General features: G+C 38.2%; 1 protein-coding gene across 14 annotated transcripts in view; it reads right to left on the bottom strand.

Moving 5' to 3' along the window:
• Positions 1–3,631: 3,631 nt before the first annotated feature.
• The window catches only part of KDM6A (lysine demethylase 6A), a 151,347-nt gene continuing 129,747 nt past the window's right edge, over positions 3,632–25,231 (bottom strand). For 7 of the 14 annotated variants that reach the window (XR_003544672.2, XR_003544675.2, XR_003544673.2 and 4 more), the window contains 11 exons: positions 24,216–24,321; positions 23,173–23,378; positions 20,721–20,785; positions 20,545–20,619; positions 19,071–19,219; positions 17,980–18,094; positions 16,052–16,239; positions 14,741–14,882; positions 9,223–9,349; positions 7,779–8,290; positions 3,632–5,876 (listed from right to left, as the gene is read on the bottom strand). Coding sequence is in view for 7 of the 14 variants with exons in the window: in XM_027742044.2 (XP_027597845.1) it covers positions 7,801–7,857; positions 8,120–8,290; positions 9,223–9,349; positions 14,741–14,882; positions 16,052–16,239; positions 17,980–18,094; positions 19,071–19,219; positions 20,545–20,619; positions 20,721–20,785; positions 23,173–23,378; positions 24,216–24,321 (1,401 nt within the window). In the remaining 7 variants the exon portion in view is untranslated. The remainder of the gene's footprint in view (positions 5,877–7,778; positions 8,291–9,222; positions 9,350–14,740; positions 14,883–16,051; positions 16,240–17,979; positions 18,095–19,070; positions 19,220–20,544; positions 20,620–20,720; positions 20,786–23,172; positions 23,379–24,215; positions 24,322–25,231) is intronic. The other 7 variants (XM_027742045.2, XM_027742047.2, XM_027742050.2 and 4 more) reach the window with 2 other exon arrangements.

Genomic DNA, 25,231 nt, shown 5'->3' with positions numbered 1-25,231 from the left:
TAAAGCTCCAGCAGCACCTAGGACATGAACTGCACTCAGCATATGGCATTGACAGCTACAGATGACTGACCGCTGCCACAAGAAAAGTCCAGTTTTCCTCAAAGGACTACGCAGTTTCCCCCTGGTTTGGTGCTGAAAAGCACAGAGGAGGAAAGGGATGAAAACATTCTTTATTCCTGTTCATCTTTCCCTGTGCCCAGAAGGCTGATATCAATGATAGCCCAGCCACATGTCACTGGACACATCTTACACTACTTCTCTCAGACTCCTCTTGTGGTGTCTCTTCCTGACCCTTCCAAAGACTTCAAGCTTTTCAGGTACTTCACAGCCAGCTCTCTCATACCACATTTCAGTGCTCCTACGGACTCTGGCAATGGCTGAGTTTTACACCTTGGCTTCAAGTGTGACTCTTTCAAGAATCTCCCAGCTCCATGAACTAAAGGATTCAGTGCTTTAGCCCATTTGTTTAACCGTTAGCCCATCCATTAATTGTTTCCTGGGCTTTGCTACTTTTAAATTGCTCTCTCCTACAACCATTCTGGCTTGGTTTCCCTTTTTACCAGCTTCAGTCCCCAAACCACGTGTCACTCCCTGTTCCCTGGGCAGCAGCACATATTTAAACAAGGCCTGAAAATACCTTCTATCAGAAAGGATATGTCATTTGAGTGGAGCAGTGGATATATGCAGCAGTTAGAACACACATGTGGAGCTGGGATGGAAATGGATTTGTCATTAGAGCCCACTGACTGCCTCCTGTCCTGCTAGAAACTGGAGAATGCTGCCCTCTGCGAGAGAGGAACCATTGCTTGTCAGGAGCTCAGGAGCAGGACAGGAGGCAGTCAGTGGGCTCTAATGACAAATCCATTTCCATCCCAGCTCCACATGTGTGTTCTAACTGCTGCATATATCCACTGCTCCACTGTTCCCCAGGCAGGGGCAGCAGCAAGTGTATTTTTGGTTTTTAATGCTGTAAAAAGGCCCAAGGCAGCAGGGGCTGACTGTGACCTGTAAAACCCTGACACTGCTGCCCCAGGGGCGAGGCTGGAAGCTGAGCCCTCCCTGCCACTGTGAGAAGCCTCTTTTCTTCCATCCCTTCCATGTGTTTCTATGGCTTCCTGCACTAAATAAGGATAAATGCACCTCACCCCATACCTATCTTTTGAATCTTTTAATGAGTGCTCACCTCCACAACCCAGCCCTGCTCCCTCATGCCCAGCGCTGCTGCTGGAAGCAGTGGGAGAGCCCAGCACCACTGCTGGGCACAGCAGTGACACTCCAGCTCTTCCCACCTGTGGTGACAGGGTGACAGCTCCTGTGGGGCTCAGGGATTGTCCCTGTTCCCAGCCCAGACACGAAGCTGTGCTGCACCCCCAGCCCACACAACCTGTCACCACGGGGGCTCTGCCCAGAGGCTCCTCTCCCTCTCCTCTGTATGACCTTCAGTTTTGCAAAGTTTCTGGCACCAACAAGGAAAAGTAATGTTCCACCTCCCCCAAATATCCTGCTGTTCCCTCTTTCTACAGGAATGCCACTGTTTTCCTGGAATGAAGCTGTCCTGGGACCAGGTGGGTCCCGTGGGCGGGGATGTCTCCCATTAGACCAGGTTGCTCCAAGCCCCATCCAACCCAGCTTTGAACACTGCCAGGGCTGGGGCATCCACAACCTCCCTGGGTAACCTGCTCCAGTGTCTCATCACCCTCACAGTAAAAAATTTCTTCCTAATCTAAATCCTAATCTAATCTAAATTTCCCCCCCTTCAATTTGTACACATTCCCTCATCCTGTCACTCCAGTTCCTGACAATGAGTCCCTCTCCAGCTTCCTTGCAGGCCCCTTCAGATACTGGAAGGTGCTGTGAGGTCTCCACACAACTTGCCCTCCTCCAGGCTGAGCAGCACCAACTTTCTCAGCCCGTCTTCATAGGGGAGGTGCTCCAGTCCTGTTACCAACTTTGGGGCTTCCTCTGGACCTGCTCCAACAGTTCCATGTCCTTCTTATGGACATGAAGCTTCCCTACCATCCCTGTCTTCTGGCCCCACTGTGGCTCCCTGCCATGGACCCAGGCTCTGACCTAAGGAAGCTCAGGCTTAAACACTCCCCTCCTAATCCCCTACACCAAGTAACATGTTTACTTGAGCCCCTTCTGGGATCAGTGCAGCAACCAAGGATGAGCACCCTCTTTCTTATCATCTTGGCTGAGTCCTTGCAAATTCCTTCTCCTAATCAATAAATGTATTTGTGGCCAGGATATCACCAGCTGTGGAGCATCTGGGCCCTGCCCATCTTTGATCCAAAAATACTCTGCCGAACTGAGCCAAGCTGGTCTCATTTAAGCAAAGCATCATCATTGTAATGCTACTTTGAAAGTCCTTCCAACTACAGAGGAGGGGATTCAGGATACTTTGTCTTTAGGATCAACAAGTTATCCGACTTACAAATTCAGGAAGCTTTGGGAATTTTCTGTAAGTAGATACTTTTCACCTTCTAGTGACTTTTATCTAAATACTTCTTGCATAGATACCAATATCGCTACTTCTAAACTGTAACCATTGGTAGGACTTCCCCAAAAAAAGCAGATCTACTGCTCCCAAGTTATGTACCTGAAGGAAAGCTTTAAAATCAAACATTCTGTTGAATATATTTATGGAAGAACTTAATTAAGCTCAGCAGCACATGATTATTCCTTCTCCACTTTTATGGAATCCCTTTGTTGTCAAGATCCTCCAGGACAGTTCTCAGATCCACAGTTCAGTACCAAATGGTGCTATTTATTTCTAATTCCTTCTTATCTTTAATTCAACTTTTTAATGTGGTTTTGGGGTTTTTTTGTTTGTTTGGTTGGTTTTTTTTTAAACACCCATTTGTCTCTGGTTTTATCCATCCCCTAATAATATAATTTTTTAATTAACCTGCAACCTTTTCAAAATTCTTGCAACAAATGTCACAACTTTGGCCATTTTCATCCTTTTACATTTTGATCTTTCATTTGCCCGCTACTACAATTTGTAGCCACAAGCAAATCAGAACCACTTGCAGTGACTGCAGCTCAACTGTGGAGCTCAAGGGCCCCAAGACTGAGATTCCTTGGAAAACAAGCCAGTCCCCTCCACTCAGCCTTGGATTCCAGCCTCCCCCCACCCCGCCCAACTCCTAACGCTTGGAAACACCCAGAGATTACAAATGTTTCACTTGCATCTTGACCTTCGTCACTGAAGAAGCAGAAGTGCTTCTCAATAAGTACAACTGGTAAAATATTAACTTGTGCTTTTTTAATAAAATGAAACAAAAGCAATCTAAATCATAGCAGCTTATGGATCCAAACTGTCCATGGCTTGGGAGCAAAGTGTGATTAAGAAGTATGAAAACTGCAAAATATTAAAGCCCTGCAGCAAGACAAATTCATGACACCACCTTCCCGCAGAACGAGCAATGCTGCCTGATGCTCTACTGGTTTGGTCTACTTTGTTCATGGGCAAAATATGGATTTTCTTCCTTGGTAGAAATGCCATATCCTCTTTTGCAAAGGGGAGGAAAGGTACAAAGCCCTTTTGATTAGAGCACAGTAGCTCTTTCCCTAATTAGCAACGTTCTTTTACAGCACTGAGAAATGAGGACTTTTTGTTTACCATTAGTTGAGGTAAGTGTATCTTGCTTTTATTTGGGTTTAAGACTACTGTAAAAGGAGTAGCTTTTCAGTTGCAGCATGGTTTGTCAAGATTACAATATTTATGACTGCATAAAATACATAAGTAAAAAAAAAAATTATGATTTGTAGAGTTTGTTATCAAGAGCTGAGACTTACATCTTTACAGAACTGCAAATACTGGCTTCCTAACTGCTAGTTGATAATTTTGCTGGCAAGAGCATTTGTTAACTCTTTTCTTTAATCTCTACACCCTTTTGTCCAAGTGTTGTAAGAACTAGCAAGAAAGTCAGTAATAACTATGGTTCCACTGCTGTAACAGCGTTAGATAAGCTGTACTGATTCTTCATTAAAACACCCTTCGTTTGAAGCTACAACGTAAGAGGCGATTCTTTTTGTTCAAAAGAAACTACTCACATGCTCTGTGCCTTTAACACTTCACATTGATTACAAAAAATTTAACAATGCAATCACTAACATACCCCACTAATGAGAAATTATGAGATACTGCTCGATGCAGAACCCTCTGCATCAGTCAACTCTGATCGATAAGAAAGCTATCAATTTTGAAATTTAGATTTAATGCATTTCCAAGAAGCTAATGAGAAAGGAGCAACTTAAAATAAATACCATCATTAAAACTGCAAACTGTTACAATGATATATTATAAACTTGTCCTAAATAAACCTAGTGCTTCAAAAATTTACCAGTGAATTCGTATTACAAAATATGTGAAAATACAATAGAATACCACAAAACAACGTCCTTTTTTTGGGGTCAACAATGACGCCAAGATGATTCAGTCTTCACTTTTAAAATCGTTAATAGAACATATTGTAATATATAAGTTGCAATTTGGTTGAAATCTAGAGAACATCCCCACCAATTCATCTTCTTCATTCCTCCTCTAAAACTAGTGCCAAACTTCCTGTCAAAGCCGGTATTTTCTTGAAGAGCTTTAAAATTTAGCTGTTACTTACTTTCTACTACTACATTTTGGCAGCAACTATTTATTGGTCTGTTATTGCAAAAAGTGCAATTTAACAATAAACCAGTCTGAAGGTCATTCTATGTCTTGAGGATACATACCATATATTTCTTTAAAAATAATCATACTTTTGTAAGCAATACTTTACAGTAGACACCTCAAATCTACCATAGATGTAAAACTTAAAACGAGAAAAATTTAGTCTCTAAATCTTTATACACATATTTATATTCGAGTTTCTATATATATTATATATATACACAAGCACAAGAGTATATATAAAATATATATAATCAGATTCAAAAAAGAACAAAAACTGGGCACTGTACATAAAATCTTTTTAAAACTCAAACAATAGAAAAACTTTAAACATTAAACAATTTTAATAAAAGTTTCTGTACAATGCTAAGCAGTTTTATTTACATATAGAAAATGTAATAGGAGTAGTGTTTGAAATTACAGAACTCCTTAAAATTTCAATGGCAGGTAATCTGGAAAAAATAACAGCATTCCATTCACAAATATTTTCAAGCAATAAATATGTATTTATAAATAGTGTAAATTTACATCAAGATTAGAAACAAAAATCACAAATCTGAAGTTTATTCCTTAGTCTATGTGCAACCCATTTATCTTTGTGACTTGGCTGTTAATTGTTTTAAATTTTATTTAGGAACCAAAAGTGTAACCGTCATGGTTTCAAAACAAGACAGAAAAACATAAAAGCAGTAAAAAATTTATATCACCTAACTCTTCACATTAAAAAAAAAAAAAAAAATGTTGCCCAAAGAAAGACTTAAAATTTCTAACTACCTTACAAAGAAATGACCAGCTAAGCTAGTACTTTTTCCAAGGGAAATTCTGAAGGGGGAAAAATGGATGAAACCAACTCATCAGCCCAGAAACAGAGAAATACAAAAGAGGTGGTCTTCAAGTCAGTAGTCTGTATAATGTTGCCAGTTTTGTCAGATATATACAAAACATGGAATTATTTTTTTTTTTGAAGTACAGCTGGATGAGCTTTATTTGTTTTGAGTTCTGGAGTAGGAGGCAGTGCTCTCTCCTGTCCAGTTGGTTGACACTCCGCACTTGGAAGGTTGCATAGACACAGCTTTCAGCCAGCAGCCTTACGGGATAGCTACAAAAATCAGTGGTGCAGAACTGGGTCACTTCCTGAATATCAGAAAAGTTTTCATTTAATGTCCATGAAAAAATGTCAAGATGAGGAGGATGGCAATGGAGGAGCCTGAAAGAGAAAACATTAAATTACCTTTTCTACAAGGGTGCAAAACTCCGTGCTTAACCAAGACCTGCACAAACTGCAACCATGAGAGTTTAAAGTCACACACACTACTCTTTTTACACTTCAAGACTCTTTCAAGTAGATACTGGCATTTTTTTCCAACTTACTCAAATACAACATGTATTTTATGAATACTTTGCATCAGGATTTTGTCTATACTGTAGATTGGAGTGTGCCATGGGGATATCTGTGTTAATATGATGTGAGCTGCCAAAACAAGTCCCATTGTGGCAGCAAAGAGTACCACATGGGCTCAGTATAGATATAACTTTATATATTCTAAAACAGGGATTCTCAACCTGTTTACCAGTGGGGAGGGGCATGGTCCATTTGTGGCTCTCCAAATGCCTTCATTTTTTTCCCCTCTTCCACCTGAACAATAACACATACCCCCGAAGTGAGGGTATCAGTGGAAAGGGTCTCAGATTCTCTGACATGGGGACAAAAAGCCTCAAAAGTGAAGCCACGTGTCTTCCTCCTGCCTGCTTTCAGGAGACGAGGTCTAGAAGATACCTTTCTGCTCCCCAGTATTGCACTTCATGGCGTTCCATCAAAATACTGAGTCTGATGGCGTTTTATTCTCTTTTCCTGCTCCTCAGTGGAATCCCTTCAAGAAGCTGCTCACAGTCTCTAAAGACACTCCAGATCACATCACAGTACCCACTTATGAAACACTAACACTGGCTTATCCCCACGTTTGCTCTGTGTACTTTACCCCAAAGGGTCTCTCTGGCCTATTGTACCTTTGCTCTCTGAGATTATTCTTCCAACAAACCTTAACTCTCTTCCTACATCTGAGAGATGTCACTTTTAGGCTATGACTCTTCCCAACTGAGACCGTATTCCCTTTAAAAAAAATGAATGAGCACATCAATTTCACATGAGAACAATCACTACTGTCCTCCAGGGCTACAGCCTCAGGTTTTGGTGGGGGAAGGAGCTACTCACAGGTTGAGAACCCTTGTTCTAGGGACAACATCACTACTGTTACCTACACAGTGTTATAAACACAGATAACAAAACGCTCCTCCCTCCCCTTCTCTTCTCCCACACACAAACATTATTCCCCATTTCCACTCAACTGGATGAAGTATCTGAGAACAGGTGTTTATTTATATACTTTTCTATAACAGATCATCACTTTGAAATTGCAGTATTCCACAAACTATAATGACAGTGACCTCCTAGAAGTATAAACTGAAGTTCAACCATCTCAGGCTCTGTAGGACTAATGAAGAGAATTAAATTCAGAGGACATGGTCCCACACTCTCACCAGCCTCTACTGCTGAACCTTGAGGCCTTAACTCAAAAGATCACAACTTAGCATGCTAACAATACATGAAATAACTAAACACACATTTTCTGCAGCACCTGGAAATGAACCAAAAGGCACAGCCCCTTACTGGGCTGTTGTAATAAATTCAATATGAAATTCTCATAACACTTAGTCCAATGTTTGTCTCCTCTGACAGAAAGGCAAGGCTTATAAATACATCCAGCATCGCTTTCATCGTGGTTACAAAAAAGCCATCTTTGCCTGAAACAATGAAACCTGGGTGAAACGTTAGGACAGTTGTGCTGACACAGTTCAAAGCAGGAGGCTGCCATATATAGCACAAAGCTATAATGGCAAAGAGGCTTTTTGCTTTAAATTGAAATGCAAAGGAGGCCCCAAGCCAAAAGACAGAACTGTTTGAGAGCATCCACTTGCTAAGCAGAAGGACAGTGCCGATTTGGGAGTAGGGATGGGTGGGGAAGGGGAAGGAAGGGGTCTGAGTGCATAGGATGCTCTGCTGCTATACTGACTTCATACCACAACCAATGTATTAGAGATGCTCTTGAACCTGGTGCTAGTTTCTCCAAGCTTCACTGTCCTGATTCTTCCCATCTCCATCTGATCCAGTTATGGTCTTCAGGTGATCTCTATTGGATTTTTAAAGCCACAACTTTATGAATTGTAACATCATACTTTTCCTGAAAACTCAGTGGTTACGTTCTGCAGTAAGTTACTGAAGTATTTCACACAATTCTGACTCTTCAGTGTTTTGTTCTGTAAATATCACACACAACCCATACCTCCATTTGCACCAGAAAGTCCACGGTACTCGTACAGTGGAGCACCAAGACAGTCTACAACTGCTTTACAAATAATGTATTTATGCACCCACTTATTAATTTGACTTACTAATGTAAATTGATCATAGACTTGCATCAAGTCCTCCATTTTGTACTGTTCTAGCACCACAAAGTTTTCCAGGTTCGTGCTTATCTTTCGTGCACAGTCTTGGCAATGTACAACGTAGGTCTTTCGAGAATTGCTCTCACTAGTGACAAAAAGCAGATCAAAGACTTCCACCTATGAGAAGGGAAACACGAAGCCAAGCGTTACAATTTCAATTTTTAAAAAGTTAAACCATGAAAAACTGTATTTTCTTCAAGATTTACAACCTTACCCCACGCATGAAAAGAGAAAAATGAGATTTGTTCATGGAAAAAATCTGTTCTCCTAAGGCTCAGGCAGAGAGGTGAAATATTGTAAAACCACCAATATTGCACTTAGGATGTCTGCATGAACAGCGCTACGGGAAAGCTTTGGGTCAATATTGACAAAGCAGGATTCATATGCTGAAGGGGGCTTACTCACTAAGGTGGGGATTTATAACAATTATACCTAATTTTCCTTTTTAAAATTCGTCTGCAAAAGAAGTTCGTGATTTATTTCCTTACTACTGAGTCACGTGCTCATCCTGCCCAAGAGGCTCAGCCAGAAGATAACTAGGAACTGATTTTCAGGGGGTAGGAAAATTTTATTTTCTTTTAAGCTTGAAAATTATAATCCCATAGTTTAAAGCAACTATTAACAGAAAGAAGTATAAAAAATTTTAAGCAAAAAGGTATGTCCTGTGAAAAAAATACACTTAAAATTCTCTCTCTTCTGTGGGTGTTGTTCACTTCTGAAATGAAAACAGATACACCTTTAAAATGAAGCCCAGCAGATCAAATTACATGCAGGAAGGGATATAATAACTGAGAATTGGAAATCGACCTAGTGAAAAACAATGTTGTGGAAGTACTGTGGGAGAGGCTGCAGCAAAATACAGGCTGTGTCCAGAAAAACTTCTGGATAAGCTCCCTGAAGACAGTGCTGCATCACATATATGTGCTCACAGCACAGAAAAGATGCTGCAACTTAAAAGCAAAATTTAAACAACAACAACAACAAAAGACAGGGCAAAATTTAAATCAATACTGCAGTAGTGCACAAGCCCAAGACATATTCTTACTGACCTCACAAATGCTACAGTAATGAGCTGGCTCGTCCTTCGCTCGCCCATGCCAGACTATCTCCTTTCCTGCAGCAATCAGAGCTTCCCGCAGTGTCTGACACTGTTTGAGAGTTCTTAACAGGCAGTACCTGCAACCAAAACCAGTTGTGTGTTCAGTTCGACATTCAACTTTACAGCAAGACTCAAACAGGCTGAAATTTCTTCCCCCGTACCCGGAGGTTGCTCTTACTCTGGGATTTCAAAACCAGCTGCCTAGTAAGACTCACTGGACTCACGACTTGGGGAGAAGTCACACCATGTGCTCATTCACGGACCTCTGTGTAGTTTTGTTCCATTTCAGTACTGCCCCCTTTGCCCTGCAAACAGGCTGTACCTTTCTTTTTTGTACCTTCCTTTTTTGGACTGAAACGCATGAATGCCCTTTTAAGCACAATAAAACAGTGTGTTTTCAAAAGCGATCCACGTATTTTATTTTGAACTATAAATTTCTCAGCACAAAGTGAGCTTGAACTGCCAAGTTCAACACACCTGTTTACATTTTGTGTGACGACAGCCTAGTCCAAAGAACTGTTTTAACATCCTAAAAACCCTGGTACTTCCTCAGCACCACTAATTTCAACGATCCCAAGTCTGAAACCCCAAGTTCTGCCAGGAGTCATTCTACACACAATGGAAACAGATTCTGCCAACATGTATCTTGTTCCATGAAAAAGGAAAACGAACACACAGGTTGGTATTAGAGAAGTAAGTCCTTTCGCAAGAAAAAAAGAAAAAGATTTACAGAAAAAAATAAATCTAACACTTATTTTATGAATGAAGAAAAGAATCACTCAAATGTCAAATTAAAATCCACAATTCCCTGTCATACTTCCATAAAAGCTAAAAAAAAAAAAATTTATTGACACAATTCTCTACAGCTCTCTTCTGTACAAGAAAATATAACTTGTTCTCTAGCACTTTATGAGCTATAGATATTTTCTAAAAAAAAGCTGGCAAAATAGGTCACCAGATTTCTAAATTACAATGTTATTTACAATAATTTTAGCTCTCAGCTATGCTATTTATTTGAGCTACAGCCTTTGCAGCCTTTAATTTTCTCCTCCACAGGGTGGTTACGTTACATGCTCATTAGATGCAGAAGGAAGATTGAAAAAAATTAAGGGGAAAAACAAACATTGGACAGAAAACAAAGTGCTCAAGAGTTCTATCAAATGTTTTCAACTTGATCCTCTCATTTTAAAGCCTTAAACATGTAATATATACATGCTGTATTTTTTGTTTTTTAAGTTTCTTTCATGTGTTCCCAAGTAGTTAACAGAGTCTCGGGCTTACTTTTGAGATACTCTCCTCTTCTTTTACACTCATACTGTTCATCCTCACTAAAAACAAATCCATGGCTTCATTAACACCCTCACTGTAAGGGCAACCCAAAACTGAAAGTGTGTTTCTCTCTTAAACATCTGATTTCTGCATACCAAATTTCAAGAAAATTATACAGCTCATTAAGCTGTGACTCCTTCAACACTTCTGAAGTTTGATGTGAGTGGGACTTACGACGTCAAGGCCAAGCATATGTGGTAGATGATGTATTGACTCACTCGAGTGTTGGGCCATCGTGCTCCTGACAAGCTCAGGAACTTTGGAAAAGCAATCCTTTGTGCAGTGCAGCCCTATGTCAAATAAACTTAGGAGCTACCATTCTTCTGCTGTTATCTGCAAGAGTCTTCAGGGACGCCAAAGAGCAACTGGAAGCACACCTGCACACTTGCCACCATTGTTCTCCACTCCTGACTTCCAAGAATTTTCAAAGTGTTATTTTGGAAGAGCTTTCTAGCGTTACTGATGTGAAAAAAGTAGTGCCCAAAATGTAACCCACTTACAGTATCACTGCAACGTCTGCCAAATTTGCAACCAAAGCAGAAAACAATAGCTAGATGGTGAAATTCCTCTCCTTGGATAAAATTCAGGTCCTAGTAATGGCACTTGAAAATATAAATGTTAACTATTTCATACTGTCAAGTATGAGAAAAGGGATACAAACTATCCCTTTGAAAATGCACTATTTCCTGAAGTTTGAGAAGCCTAAAGAAAGCCAAAAAGGTGCCTAGCAGAGTCACAATGTACAAGTTAAATGGGGTCAGCTTTTAGTACTGTAAACTTGCTTTTATTCTTGTTCAGTGAGAATTCAGTTATAAGAAAATCTACACCATCTCTCTCTCTCAAATTCTTTACAGGTAGATATGAGTAAATCATGTCCAGTCAAATTCAAATATTTAACAGAAGATTTAAAAATGGACATCACCCTGATTTATTCTAGAAGAGCAGTGAGAAAAGTGTTTGAATATTTAGATATGGAGTAAAACTTCTCAAAGTATGGAGATCATCCCAATGGCAACCCAGAACTGACCTCTTAGTACCTTTCAGTAATACATCTTCCCTGATACTTAAAATGTATTTTATCCGGCTTCATGGTTTTGTGCAAAATAACTTCTCCCATGTCATGTTCTTTTACATTTCTGAAACTATTTTTGTAAAAGAACTTAGTATTTCAGTGACTTTGGAATTAATTTTTTAAGCCTTTATTACTATGTTCGCACTACCTCTAAAATTCTTCTCTTCCTCAGATGCATTTGTAAAAGTCCTTCTGGCTTCCATCTAAGAAGAGGTTTGCAGTTAATTTTTCTTTTCTTGAGGGTTGTCCTCCCTCAGCCAAGTTTTAAATCATTTTGTCTGCTGTGTTCCTGCTCACAATTCTACTGTTAAAAGCAAATCCTTCAAAAACATCTCATGAGAAAGTTTCAGGTTTTGCCCTTTGCCTTTTATCTACCAAGACAGCACTGAACTGCACATTAACTAAAAATATAACAAGGCTTCAGATTTCTTCCAAAAGCAAAGTTTCCTTCTATTACTTTTTCCCTTCTGCTATTCTGTTTCTTTTCATTGCTAATCTGTTGATGCATCTAATTTAGATGTATGCTCAAATTTTAGTTTATTGCCTCTGCAGTGGTTACTCTCACATAACCCACTAAGATATATTTGTATTTATCTTTCAAACTGAATTAAAAACTACTTTTTATCGTTTTCCGAGAGTTATTCTTTTGTACTACTCTGATACCTAAGAAGCCCCAGAGACAGAAGTCAAAGCTACCTAAACACTTTATGTACCTTCGATGTGCAATTTTAGATAGACCTGTGCTTGGCAAAAAGATGACAGCAGTGCCACTTATTTTTATTTCCTGATGACAAATGAAGTCAGCTATCCAAGAAGAAATTCAATCAGGTCTATCAAAAATCACTATTTTTCAGGCATTTCTATGCACAGGCATACACACACTCACATATGTATAACACACAAATGTCTATCTATACTTTGTACATAAGAAAATACAGGTGCAGTGGACAACAGCTACTTCCCAGCTGGTGTTGTTTTCCTGCAGACAAGCTGTCCACAGGAAAATTAGGGAACTTTTCTCGTAACTTAAGAAAACCTACGAAGGTTTCTGCATTTCCAGTATGATTACAAAGCCAAGGCCAGACACCAGACTGTGGTGACACCCATTTCTAGTAAAAGCTAAACCATAACTACAGGAGTGACCACCATGAAGAGTTATCTCAGGCTTCTGCTACTGGATGCCACAAACCAGAGCTGATCATCCCATCTTCTTCCCCTCTGCATACACAGCATGGAACTTGGGATCTGGCTGCCAACCAACCTGGAAGGAGGGCTTAATCCAAGCAAACTGGAAATGGGTTCAGTGGACTGGATAAAGTGAAGGCATGCACGACCAAGGTTTCTATCTGCTCCTCAGCATCTCTGTTTATTTGTAATGTACACCTAAAATTTGCTAGAAAAAGCTGAGTTGCTGTCAGCCAGCAAGACAACGGGAAACTACCATTTTGTCCTCTGTGTTTCTCCATGATGTTTTAAAAGATTCTCTGGGAGGAGGATGCTGTGCTCAGTCATGTTTTTCTCCCTTTAAGTCTAAATTATGGCAAAAAAACCCAAACTTGTGCAAATGCAAAATACAGGCGGCAAAAATATCAAAATCATGTTTTGGCAAAAACATTCCAGAACTGCTTTGAGTTTTACAGTAGATGCCTGCTGGGCTTGGGAAGATATATACATATATATAAAGATAAAAGTGAAGTAAAGCTTGTGGATTTGTTTTTTTTTTTTAAATGGACTTTTTGGCTTCCTCCCTCCCACACCCTGTTTCTTTTCCCCCTCTTTCTCATTTCTAACTATTTAGTTTTTATTCTCCCTTTTACGACAGCTGGCATTTGGAATATGAGCACTAATTGCATAATTGAAGGGGCAGGACTGTCAGGCCTTCAGCAAATATTTTCTTTACCCTAGATATCAGTTACTAGTTTTTAAGCAATTATTCACACATACATGCTATCCCATAATCAAGTTTTGCAGCAGCTATAATCCTCCCTGTCTTACTTCCAACATTCTTGGTCCTTATAAATTTAACATTTCACCAATTCCACTATTCTGTAACAGATGTTCAAGCCTAAATTAAATTCCTACTGTAAAAAGGTGTCTCACTCAGATGTCACCAATAAATCCTACTGGGGGAAAAAACTGAAATTCTTTTCCTTTGCCTTTTTTTGCAGATTAATTCACCTGTTTTTTTAAAGATCCATTTCAAGGCACGTAATAAAAGGATTCAACGCTTGTGGATCCAGGATGTTGATAAGACTAAGAAATGCTCAGAAGTGCTTTGGTACTTAGGCAAAATAGAGAGTGCTGCTACCAGAGGATTCTCAGGATGAGTAATTTCCTTTGGAATTCATTCCCCCACTCTTCTTAAGACAAACCTACACTATATGCCGAAATGGTCATTCATTCCTCAGCCTAGGTATGATGCTGCAACATGATTTATATTTTCTTGAAGTTGCACTCTTCAAAGAAAATCACTCAAGACTCTTAAAGCCTGGAATATTCCTGCATTTTGGAATATTGTATGAGAAATGTCACTAAACTCAATTATCATTTTACACATCAATCAATTCATTGTTCAAAAGAAAGAGCAAAGGGAAGAAGGCTTTCAAATTCCTACTTGCCTCTATTTAAAAGATTTATACTGGATCTCCAAGTGATAGAGTGAGAACACTAACTAGAAGTTCTAGAAATGTAAAATTAAGTTTAACTTTGCTGTAAAAATGAATAAATATTCTAATATTTGGGTTGATAACCTAATTTTCTTATTTCTGATTGTATATACTCTGAGCAGCTGCTGTGATCTAAGCCAACTGTTTCTGTCAAGTGCTGAATTAAGTCTATGGCACATTTAACTAAAAAGTTACTTAGATGATTCTAAAGCTATGCCACAATAACATCACGTAACACATAACAAAATTAAGGATATCTATAAATGGTGTGTTTGAAAAACAGGATCTGAAATAATTTTGGTTTGGTTCTCAGGAATGGTCTTACAAAGAATTACTTACAAGTCGACTACTGGTTTATGTATGAAAAGCACACAACAGATGTTCAAATAAGTAAAACTTACTTTATCATTTCAAAAAGCTTTGGATCTGAGACCTTGATATTTCGAGCCATGTTCCATGAGAGATGAACCATGGGTACTATGGACTTCACGCTCTGCAGCTTATTCCACTCGTACCGTTCCACTGCCAATTTGTATTGACAGGCTACACAAAAGCAAAATCATAGTAGCAATTAATCAAGTTTAGAAACAATTATCAACCAAGATAATATGGTTATAATAAAAAATGACGTGTTTTATAGCTCAACTTCATTTGCAATGACCCACTCGTTGCAACTACATTTCAATTCTATAAAGTGTCTTTTAAAAAGTGTATTTATGATGCTAAAAGAACAAATACCACAGCAGCAACAAATACCTGTGAAAACAAGTTACTGATAAGTGTTCTATTTCTAAGGTGAACAGAGTGCAATATTTCAAAAAGAGTTAATTACTAAACTTTCAAATATTCCACAATGAAGAAAAAAATCTAGATCTGAAATGTCTGCATCTCACTCTATTCACTCTTTATCATAATTTTACACTGCTATGGTATATAATCTTTCCTTGAGAGATTCGTTGCAGTGAGTCAGACTTTTCATTAAGCAGCCTACTCACCCCACCCTTCTTTTAAAAATGTTTTACAAAATTTACTGTGACTGAACATGTGAGCTCTGTATCAGTCAGTCATACAATCCTAGAGATATACTGTTATTGCACCATATAAAGACATACTTTAAACTACCTAAAAAAACCAGAAGTTTTTTGGAAGTACATTCTCTTCAAATGCTTGACAGAATCTCGTTTTAACTGAAATTTCTTCCTGTGCTCAAACCTAAAAACTTTTCAAGACTACAGATCAAAACTAAAGACTTCTAGAACAGTAGGTCTGAGAAATCTAGTGTTCTTTCATGAACAAAATTTTACAAGTGTTTGCATTTCCTGATGCTTTCACCAAAGAGCTATCAAGTACCCCCACCAAAGTTAGAGAAACTCTTATACAAGGTAGAGTGCAGTTTGCTGAGAGAACAAATTTTGGGAGAAAAAGTTAAGAAATGGCCTAGCAAAACAATGTATCGATTAATATAAACATTTTATTCTTACAAGCCCATTCAAAGCACAAGTGTCAAGGCTGCATTCTTGCTGCTTTCCCTTCCTCTTACAATGGAATTATTTACAGCCTTCAACACGTCATGTTTTAAAAATACAGCACACATTGATTATTTTTTAATCTACTAAGGCACGGTAAATTAGCAAGAAATGGCAGGTTCTGTGACACAGGCAGTACAATGTCACCTAATAAAGCAGTTCAGCCCAGGCACTGCTCAAACATACCTGTAAGAGGGCCAACGTTCCACGCGATGTTGTTGCACCAACCGATAGCCTGAACCCAGTGAACAGTGCCAGCATTTATCCACACCAAATCCCCCGGTCTCTGAATAAATCTATAAACTGGGACATTGGCTTCATACAAATCTTCCAAGTTTGGCCACCAAGATCCCATTAGGAAATTCATATTGTTCCTGAAACAACAGGGAAAAAAAAAGTCTTCATCATTTACCAACGGACATGTTTAGCAGCAGATACTTCAGTGAAATTACCTGCGAAAACTCATCATCACCATAAATAACTTCTGCAGCTAATCAGTGACCCAGCAAGACTAGTCAAAAGGAAAAGTTTCACGCATAAAATTCCTGATCATAATTCCACATTTCACATCCTGCAGTAACAGAACACCTAACCATCCAACTGCCCATGTGAAGTCAGTTTATGGCTTCAGGTTATGACCTATTTTCCTTTAAGTGTCTCAGTACTTTGTTAATGCTGAGGCAGAGAAACCCTTGGTCAGACCTAGTGTGACACAGGTGCTGGATGCTGCTTTTTTAACCAGTGCTTGATTTTCCATACAGACCATACCAGCTCCTAAGGATGTTCAGTTTTGAACACGTTCCTCACACTGTCTGTGTGTGTGACGCTTGTCCACAAAAGAAGCAACCTCTTGACAAAATTTAAATTGTGATCCACAGGTCTATGCTATGTTCAGCCAAAGAATGTCAACTCCCCTGAGAATCATGGAAAAACACCTCCATATGGATTTCCCAAGTATGGACTCTTCCACTAATGTAATGCAAAATAAAGTCATTTTACTGTGCACCATGAGAGATTACTTGCAATGCACAGTTTTCAAAGACAATTCAGTGCCTCTTACCAGGCACTGTAGACCTTTTGTGAGGTTACCAAGATCTCAGTTTCTCTGTCACCCTCAGAAAGACAGTGTCATGAGAGTAAAAGGCATTTTGTGTCAGCGACATTGGAATTGCATCAGTGGAATTACATTTTTGAGATGGCCAATCTTTGGAAAGGTGGATGGAATAAGAACAGTTGTCAGTAGATAGGCAGAAAATCCAGACTACAGAGACACTGAGATTTATTTGCAGAGCTCTGGAAAAGTCCTGAAGTCAAAAGCTTAATCCAGTTTTAATCTGGGCAAGACAAGAAAAAAGAAATTCTCCCACAAAATCAACTTCAGAGGCTACTGCTTGAACACCAGCATGATTAGGGGACACGACTGCTGCTCCCCCATGTTTTTTTTTGGTGGATGCATGTGCAAACATGTACTGTTTTGTTTGTTTTTCAAGAAACCATTCTACACAGGGCACAACACAGAAACCCTAATCTTAAGAGCTGGCTGAGCAGCTCCCCAGTGCTCAGGGTACCTCAGTTTCTCCAGTGAAGTACAATAGCAATAGCAGAGGTCAACTTTAACATGCAGGACAGAGTGCCTGATAAACAGCGGGGCTATGATAGATTTTGTGATGTGGAAAAATTACTACTATGAAAACTGGAATGATGCCATATAGTCCACACTGGTAGCAGGCAGCTACTAAACTTCTGAGCCCCCTTAATGTAGTATAAATGTGAATCTTGAACCTAGATGAACATTTACTACTACCAATCTCTCATTTCTTGTATTTCCTTCATTTCTATTTTGGAAAAAAAAAAACAAGTAATGGACCTAATGTCAATTTTTGAGAGCAAAGCTACCACAGGCAATCCAAGTTTCTGTACATTGTACAAATGTCATATTTTGTATAAATTCTAGATTTTTCATTTTGACTCACTTTAAAAGACTTTTCCGACTACGTGGAAAACCCATAAAATAACATCCCCATACAACACCCTCGGTAATTTCCCCCCTCAGGTCTCAGAAAGGCACAGAGAACTTGATAAAAATACAGAGAAAAACAGCATGGCCAGCTTACTTTTCACAGAAGTCATTCATGACACCCCAATAGCTCTCAGGGACAACAAACCATTCACAGTCACCTGGACCAATATTTATATTTACTGAACAGAAGTTGTTATTTTCTTGATGACCTGATAGAGGAAAATAAACACACTTTACATAAGACTGTTCTATCAAAATAATGCCATGAAAATGCAAAGATACAATTACTAAAAAAACTTACACCACAGCTTAGGTATTTGTATTTTTTATATGACACATAACACCGTTTAGGTGCTTCAAACAATTAAGCTACCAGTGACAAGAGAATCCTCCTTTGTTAGTTTGTGGAAAATGAAAAGTTGGAACCATCAATCTTGTGAATCTGACCAATATTTCAGCAGTTCCCTCCCTGTAGAAATAAATGCTTCAAAAGCTCAGATTTTTTGTTTCATGATATCTCTTGACATTCCCAGTCAGGTGCAAAACTTCATCATTTCAGGCACTGAAAAGACAAGTACTAAGAAAACTCTTCCGAAAGAGCTTTCAAAATCAATGTAGAAATGCCAGTATTTTATCTTCCTTTGACAGTTGGAAAACCGAGCCATAATCCCCAATGGAATTTTCTGAAGTTGTACTTCAGAAAAAAGCAGATCCTGAAATTTAGTCCAGATACCTCAAGTCTCAGTCCAGGCCCCTAACACAGCACTATTCATCATGGAGGGTTCAGTCCTATTCTCAGACAATAAAGAATCTAAAATAGTAAAAAACAAACTGATTTTTATGGTTGCATAAGTCCTACTTGGGGAGCCTATAAATACTTTCAAGGTATGTAAAATACAAATACTGTCCAAACCTATCCTATTTTTCTCCTTAAAGAATCCAACACTGCATGCAAGAGGTCAGTATGGCAATTATCCAGCACTGCAGAAATCCAGAAATTTCCACTATAAGGGAACTCAGTACTTCGTACACATAAAGCTCAGTTAAACAAGTAATAAAAGAAATACTCAACAGGTACAATTTTATTATGTTGAGGCATGCTGTGAGACATAGAAGATCTGCAGGGCAGTTAAATCAATACCTCAGCAGTGGAAGCTGATTTTTTCATGCAGAAATTATACTCACCTGGTGTCCTGCTTCCTGGAACCTTCATGTACAGCTGCACTGTGTTCATGCCCAGGATGGTATGACCAACATGGCTTAGAAGATTTCCTGCTGATACCACACGTACAAAAGCAGGAAGTTTTGTCAGTTCATGGAGTTGCAACTTCCACCTGCAGCAAAATAGCAAATTGACAAACTGTGAATCCCTAAAACTCTCAGAAGAGTTTGGGAAATATAAACATTTTTGAAAAATTGTTAGCACAGGTATCTGCATTACTCTTTCCATTTTGAAGTATTTCCAAACACAACCACGGATCTGACGGGCAAGTTGAGGGGAGAGTTCTGTAGTAAAAGCTAAGAATACAGATCAGATGATCTGGCATCTACTGGGATCCTACAAGAACAATTCAAAGTATCAAAATCCAATTTCCTAAGAGCCTCAGGTTAGTTATGCTTAGGTTAATGTAAAGTCTCTCTCCCAACAGTTTATTCAGAGTGATAGTTTAGTAGTAACTGTTTTGATCCTACGGATGGAATTTCTTTTAGAATAAAATAGTGTTGATATTTTAAATTTTATAACCAACTCTAGTCACATAAGTGGATACACACGCTGATCTTTCAGTGATTATACCACAAAAGTCCTCATCATCTTAAGCAATCCTTATTCCCCAGACACCCTTAACTTTTCTTCTGTTCTCATGACTGAGGAGGACCACAAGTTTTGCCCTCCAGCTGGTAGAACTGACAGTCTAGACATGCTGGACCTTTTATGGAAATATGCACTAACTGGAAACTGAGCCAAGGAAACAATTATTACTGGACAATAAAACCATGTTTCAGAGTATTTCTAGTATTTTCTAAGCTACCTTCATCTACTCACAGAAGGATATATAAAGAATACTCATTTATTCCCTATTTTTTTTGAAGCTCTGGGAGAGGTATCATGGCTTGTCCACAGGCAAGCACTGGTCTGGTCTTTACTACATATTTTGATTTTGTTCCTGGATAAAGAAGCAAGAGTTATGAAAAAGTGGAAACAGAAAAGATGACAGTATGAATGAAAAGAAAAAAATCTCATCCTGAATAACAAAAATTGAGACAAACGAAGAAGAAAAAAACTTCAACCTTACAATTTCTACACAAAGACTAAAAACTTGGTATTGCCAGAAGCAATTAAAGTTGTAAGCAAACGATTTAAAGCCTCATAATGAAATAAAGGGAATGGATTAGAAGGAGGACTAGAAAGAGCAGTTTTTGATGGATGTTTAAATTCATTTCTGGAAAAAACAAAAATCCTGGAAAGTTTGAAAAGATATTTTAGTGTGAGAAGGACTCGTAACAAGTTTTGAGACCCATTTCATTGTGGAAATGGGGTGTGCAACTGGAATTGGGTTTATCAACAGACTGACTGATGTCTGAGAAGAATACACTGGATTTCCAGGGGGGTCATACTGTAGAATACCACTGTGAGCAGCAGAAACTGTAATCAACTTACTTCTTGTCATCTGACAGGTCAATGTTGGTCCCAAACTTGATTGTTTTAAAAGGTCCTCTTCTCCTCCTCCCAGAGCTACAAATGTAAAAAATATAAACACGTGAATGTAAAAAAATGGAAATGTAAAATACCACATAAAACCAACTACAGAATTAACACAGTTATACCACACTTACTTATCAGAAGATGTGGATTCATTATCTGAGTGGTCCTTGTGGTGACTCTTCTTCTCATTTTCCTCCTATAAAACGCAATTTTAACATGTTTATATATATATATACACATACATACATAAAAGAACATATGAAAAATATATAGGTATAAAGTGATAACGAGGGCATAGACAGAAGCACATTTGTTTTGAGATCCTGAAACAATCTTTGAAATATCCGTATCTGAGATTTTGTGTCAATATTGCCGTCAAGAAAATAAAAAAAGTTAGAAAAACAGTTCTTCATGATTGCAGATTCAGTGAAACTCAGGCCAGGACAAGAGAAAATGCCTACACTGCAAACATTTCTGGCCTGCATCAGAGGTGCAAATGAGTCTGTTGTTTTGCTTCCTTATGCAGGTGAATCCAATCTTAAGGAATACTGTTAACTTTTTCAGACTAGAACATCCACCTTCCTTCAAAGTCAGGCAGGTATCCCGAGATGAAACTAGGATGACTAATATTTATAAAACTAATTTTTTTAAAATCCATTACATAAAATCTCTTGAATTTTTCATAGCCATATGCTATTTTAGCACTGCAGTGGCTGGGACCATGACGAGTGGAAAAAAGCCATCCAATATTAAATGATGCAATTTGATCTTTTTAGCAGAGCACACTCAAACTCCTATTCTAAAGACTTCTATTTTGGCAAGTATACAGACACAGAAGGAAAAAGGAAGAGACAAAAAGGAGGAATGAACTGTCTGGAGTCTATCCAAAGATCTCTGGCTTTGAATGGGATTGTTGTTAAACCTCAAAGTGCCCTATGTACCTGAGAAAGGCTTATTCATCCTTTGAATGAAGGACAAAGAGAAACAAAAAGGAACCTCGTGATGATGGATTTATCAAATACTGCAAGACATGTTAGGAAAGCAATGTAATAGCTGTGAGAGGAATAAAGAAAAAAAGATCACTTAGGGCAAGCCAAGAGGATTGTGGCTGTAGAAAGGAGAAATAAAGCTTTCATTTGAACACTGAAAAGTCACCTAAGGACAGGTCAAAGCAGTGTTAGGCAAAGGACACATGTACACTGTCTTTCTGATTTCCAGAGGAAAAATGAAAATCATCACTCTGAAAATTATTTTATGTATTGCATTTTTACAACCAATTTGTGAAAGTGAGAAAAAATCCCAGAAAATCCTGCAGTTCATATATTGGTGCAAATCCAAAGGTGAGGCTTTCCGTGGTAAGTGATCAAAGATTTAAACATGTGTGTGTATATATATATATATATATATATATATAACATTCCAGTGTTGTAATGTTTTCCAGCACCTCTGAAATAATGTGCAAGAACACAACGCTGGTGTGACTGTTCAAGGGGCACCAAAAAAGTTCAGTCAATATCCTACCTACATTTATTACCAGGAAGAAAAATCCCATTTATGTTACAAGCTCTTGATGACTTCCATGCCCCACACTTCCCAAAGGTTCCCTGTTTCTTTTCTCCATCCTGTGTCAGTCTTGCTGTCTAGATTCCCTTCTGTTCTCTTCAACTGCCAATTAAGTTCTTTGTTTCTAATCCTTTCCTCTAAAGCACAAAGTTTAAATTTGGATTTTCTCTTTCCTTTCTTACTAAAATTATTACTGTTTCTGTGTAATGGCAGTGAAAACGACAATAGTCAATTCCCCACATTGGCATTTTCCCTATTTTCTAACAAACAACTGGTCAAGAATATCTTCTTGTCTTAGTTCCATCTCAGACTAATCTTTGCAACACCAGATAACATAAGCCTTTGAGGAGTGCCCACAGACAATGTGCTCACTACTTCAGTGAAAGTATTAAAAAGCAATAACAATAAAACCACATTTCACAGAATCACAGAGCAACAGAATAGCCAGAGTTGGAAGAGACCTTTGGAGACCATGAAGTCCAAGCCCACTGCCAAGGCAGGCAGGGGAAATATTATTTCCAACATTTCACTCTGTCACACATCTGAAATTTTCGAAATGAAACTGTTATGTTTGGAAAGCAACGAAAGACAAATATTAGTGTAAACTTCTAGTAAGCCACATCCAAATTAATTCAGTAGAATGAAGAAATCTGATTTCAAATTATGTCTGAAATTAGAAGCAACCCAAATTAAAAAAAAAACCCTATTACATTCGAAATGTTTTAATATGAATTTTGACATCACTATATGAAAGCTTAAACTAACAAGTTTTCAAAATATGCAATAACCGTGAGCTTTATGTTATGAAACTTAAGTTTACACCAAACTTTCTGGAGGGATAATAACATTATTTGACCCTCTGTTCAAAACAGATTTTGCAAATTTACCTGTACTCTTCATGCTTAAGGAAATGTCTCCTTTCCCTTAGCAGCTTCCGTTTGTTTCCAACAGCCATTATTAACTGGCTCCAGAGTCAACATACAGTTTGTGAACTATAACCAATAATAACAATGAACTTACCCTTAAAGACTCCTGGAATGAGGAGGCCTGGTACTGTGCATATTTAGCAATTGTTGTGTGAGATCTACTGCTTTCACAACGCCAGATTTTCTTTGTTCCAGTGGGGTCCCAGTTTTCATCTGCTGGCTGCAGTAGCTGTGTCCTTACTTCTACTATGTGTTCATTATTCGCTTCTACCAACGTCTTAGTAGAGAAGAGTCCTAGATCTAATAAATAGGAACAAAATTAATAAATGACAGTTAAAATATAATAAAAAAAGTTTCAGGAAAATACTTGGAGTTATCTAAAGGTTTACCCTAAAGCACTTTTCTCCCTCAGCCTTCACAACACTGCACACCTGTACATTAATTATTAACACTGGTGATTAACACTCAAACAACTTTTCTCCACACAACAGTAGAAGCTCAGAATAAACTTGGCAGCTACTCTGTGGATTGTATTCCAAGAAATATTTTACATGCCTTGGGTAAAAAAATCTGTAAACAATGTTTAAATCTATTACCAATTAAGTATTTTTCAGAGCAGCTACTCTGTGGATTATATTCCAAGAACCATTTTACATACCTTGGGTAAACAAATCTGCAAACAATGTTTAAAATCTATTACCAAGAAAGTATTTTTCAGACCAGAGTTATAAATGCACTTCCATCATACAACATATTTACTACCAGCACTGGTAGTTTATTTGTCTACAGACTCCAAAACGTTGTCTGGAGTCAGATTTTAGATCATTAAATCTAAACACAGAGACATGCATCCAGTTTTTATAGGAAAAACATCTCGCTGTAAATTTCCACATCCACAGCTCAGCTCCTCTCTGTGCTCAACAAAATCTGCTCTATTTTGGTGGGTTTTTTTGACACGATCAAGACTAGAAAAAACAGCAAATTGAGAAATGACACATTACTCCAATGATTTGGAATATACAAGTAACAGAGTATTACAGAAATAAAACATCCACTTTTAAGAACTGAGAGATTTCTCTTTAAAAAAAACATACTTTTTTTTCCCCCGAGGGTAAAAAAAAAATAAAGTAAATTTACCTAATTTAAGCGCTCCAGCAAGGCCACGTATTACAGTAACAGGGTTGTTTGGATTTGTACAAAATTGATGTAAAGGTGGAAAGAAAGCATCTCGTTTATTTTCCAACTGCAAAATTGTAATGGAATATTAGATGTCAGATCAATTTAGATTCCTTATTTGTAAAATAAGAAAGAATAATAAAAAAAAAAAAGAGGTAAAAAGAGAAACAACAGAAAGAAAGAAGGAATTTTCTCCATTTCCCCTCACTGTGGGCAATGAAGAGCTACATCACTACAATTCTTTCTATGGTTAATGCTGGGTTCACTCCTGAAATTAATTTGTTACTGTAATTTGTTTCTTGGCATGAATTATTCCCAGGCTGCTTTGGCTTTTGCAACTCAGGTTTCCTGCACTTAATTTCTTTATCTGACAGTAGCCTTGTACATTCCCTAAATCTACAGAACTCCCTGAAGAGTAAGGTAATACAGTTTCTTTTCAGAGGTTAAAAAAAGCTAATTCTATGCATAATGTATACAAGAAATGGAACAATTAAAAGGCTACTCTCATGGTGTACTTTGGATGTCCAGCTTTGGATGGACAACGCTGTGACAGACTTTTATTAAGGTAGATGAATTCAGGTGCAACACCCATCCAACTATCCCATCCAACTTAACCTGGCTCTCAGGCAGATTCCTGTAGTATTAAACTGAAGCACCAACCTCTTCTGGCCCCCAAATCGAGCTGACCAAAGCTGACTTGAGCTTTTTACACTGGCTGTAATTTATTCTTCTCTTATCGAGGAAATGGATATCCTATAATTTATTCTTCTATCACTAAGGAAGTTAGCTCAATAAAGCTATTATGAAACTTTATTTCCAGAACAGAAGTTTTAATGCCTGCCTAAGAAAATACTACCCGACCAAACCCTGCCTTTTCCTAATGACATTCTGTTCTTAGCATCACTTCATCTTTTATTACTTTTTCTTCACTATATTTTGGAGCAGATTGTTATGAGAGTTTAGTTGAGTTACTTGCT

This window comes from Pipra filicauda, unplaced genomic scaffold (assembly GCF_003945595.2).
Source record: "Pipra filicauda isolate LSUMZ 115617 unplaced genomic scaffold, ASM394559v2 scaffold18_size4552066_pilon, whole genome shotgun sequence".
NCBI classification, from domain to species: domain Eukaryota; kingdom Metazoa; phylum Chordata; class Aves; order Passeriformes; family Pipridae; genus Pipra; species Pipra filicauda.
The sequence above is the reverse complement of the archived record's forward strand: the minus strand, read 5'-3'. Positions and strand labels throughout refer to the sequence as shown.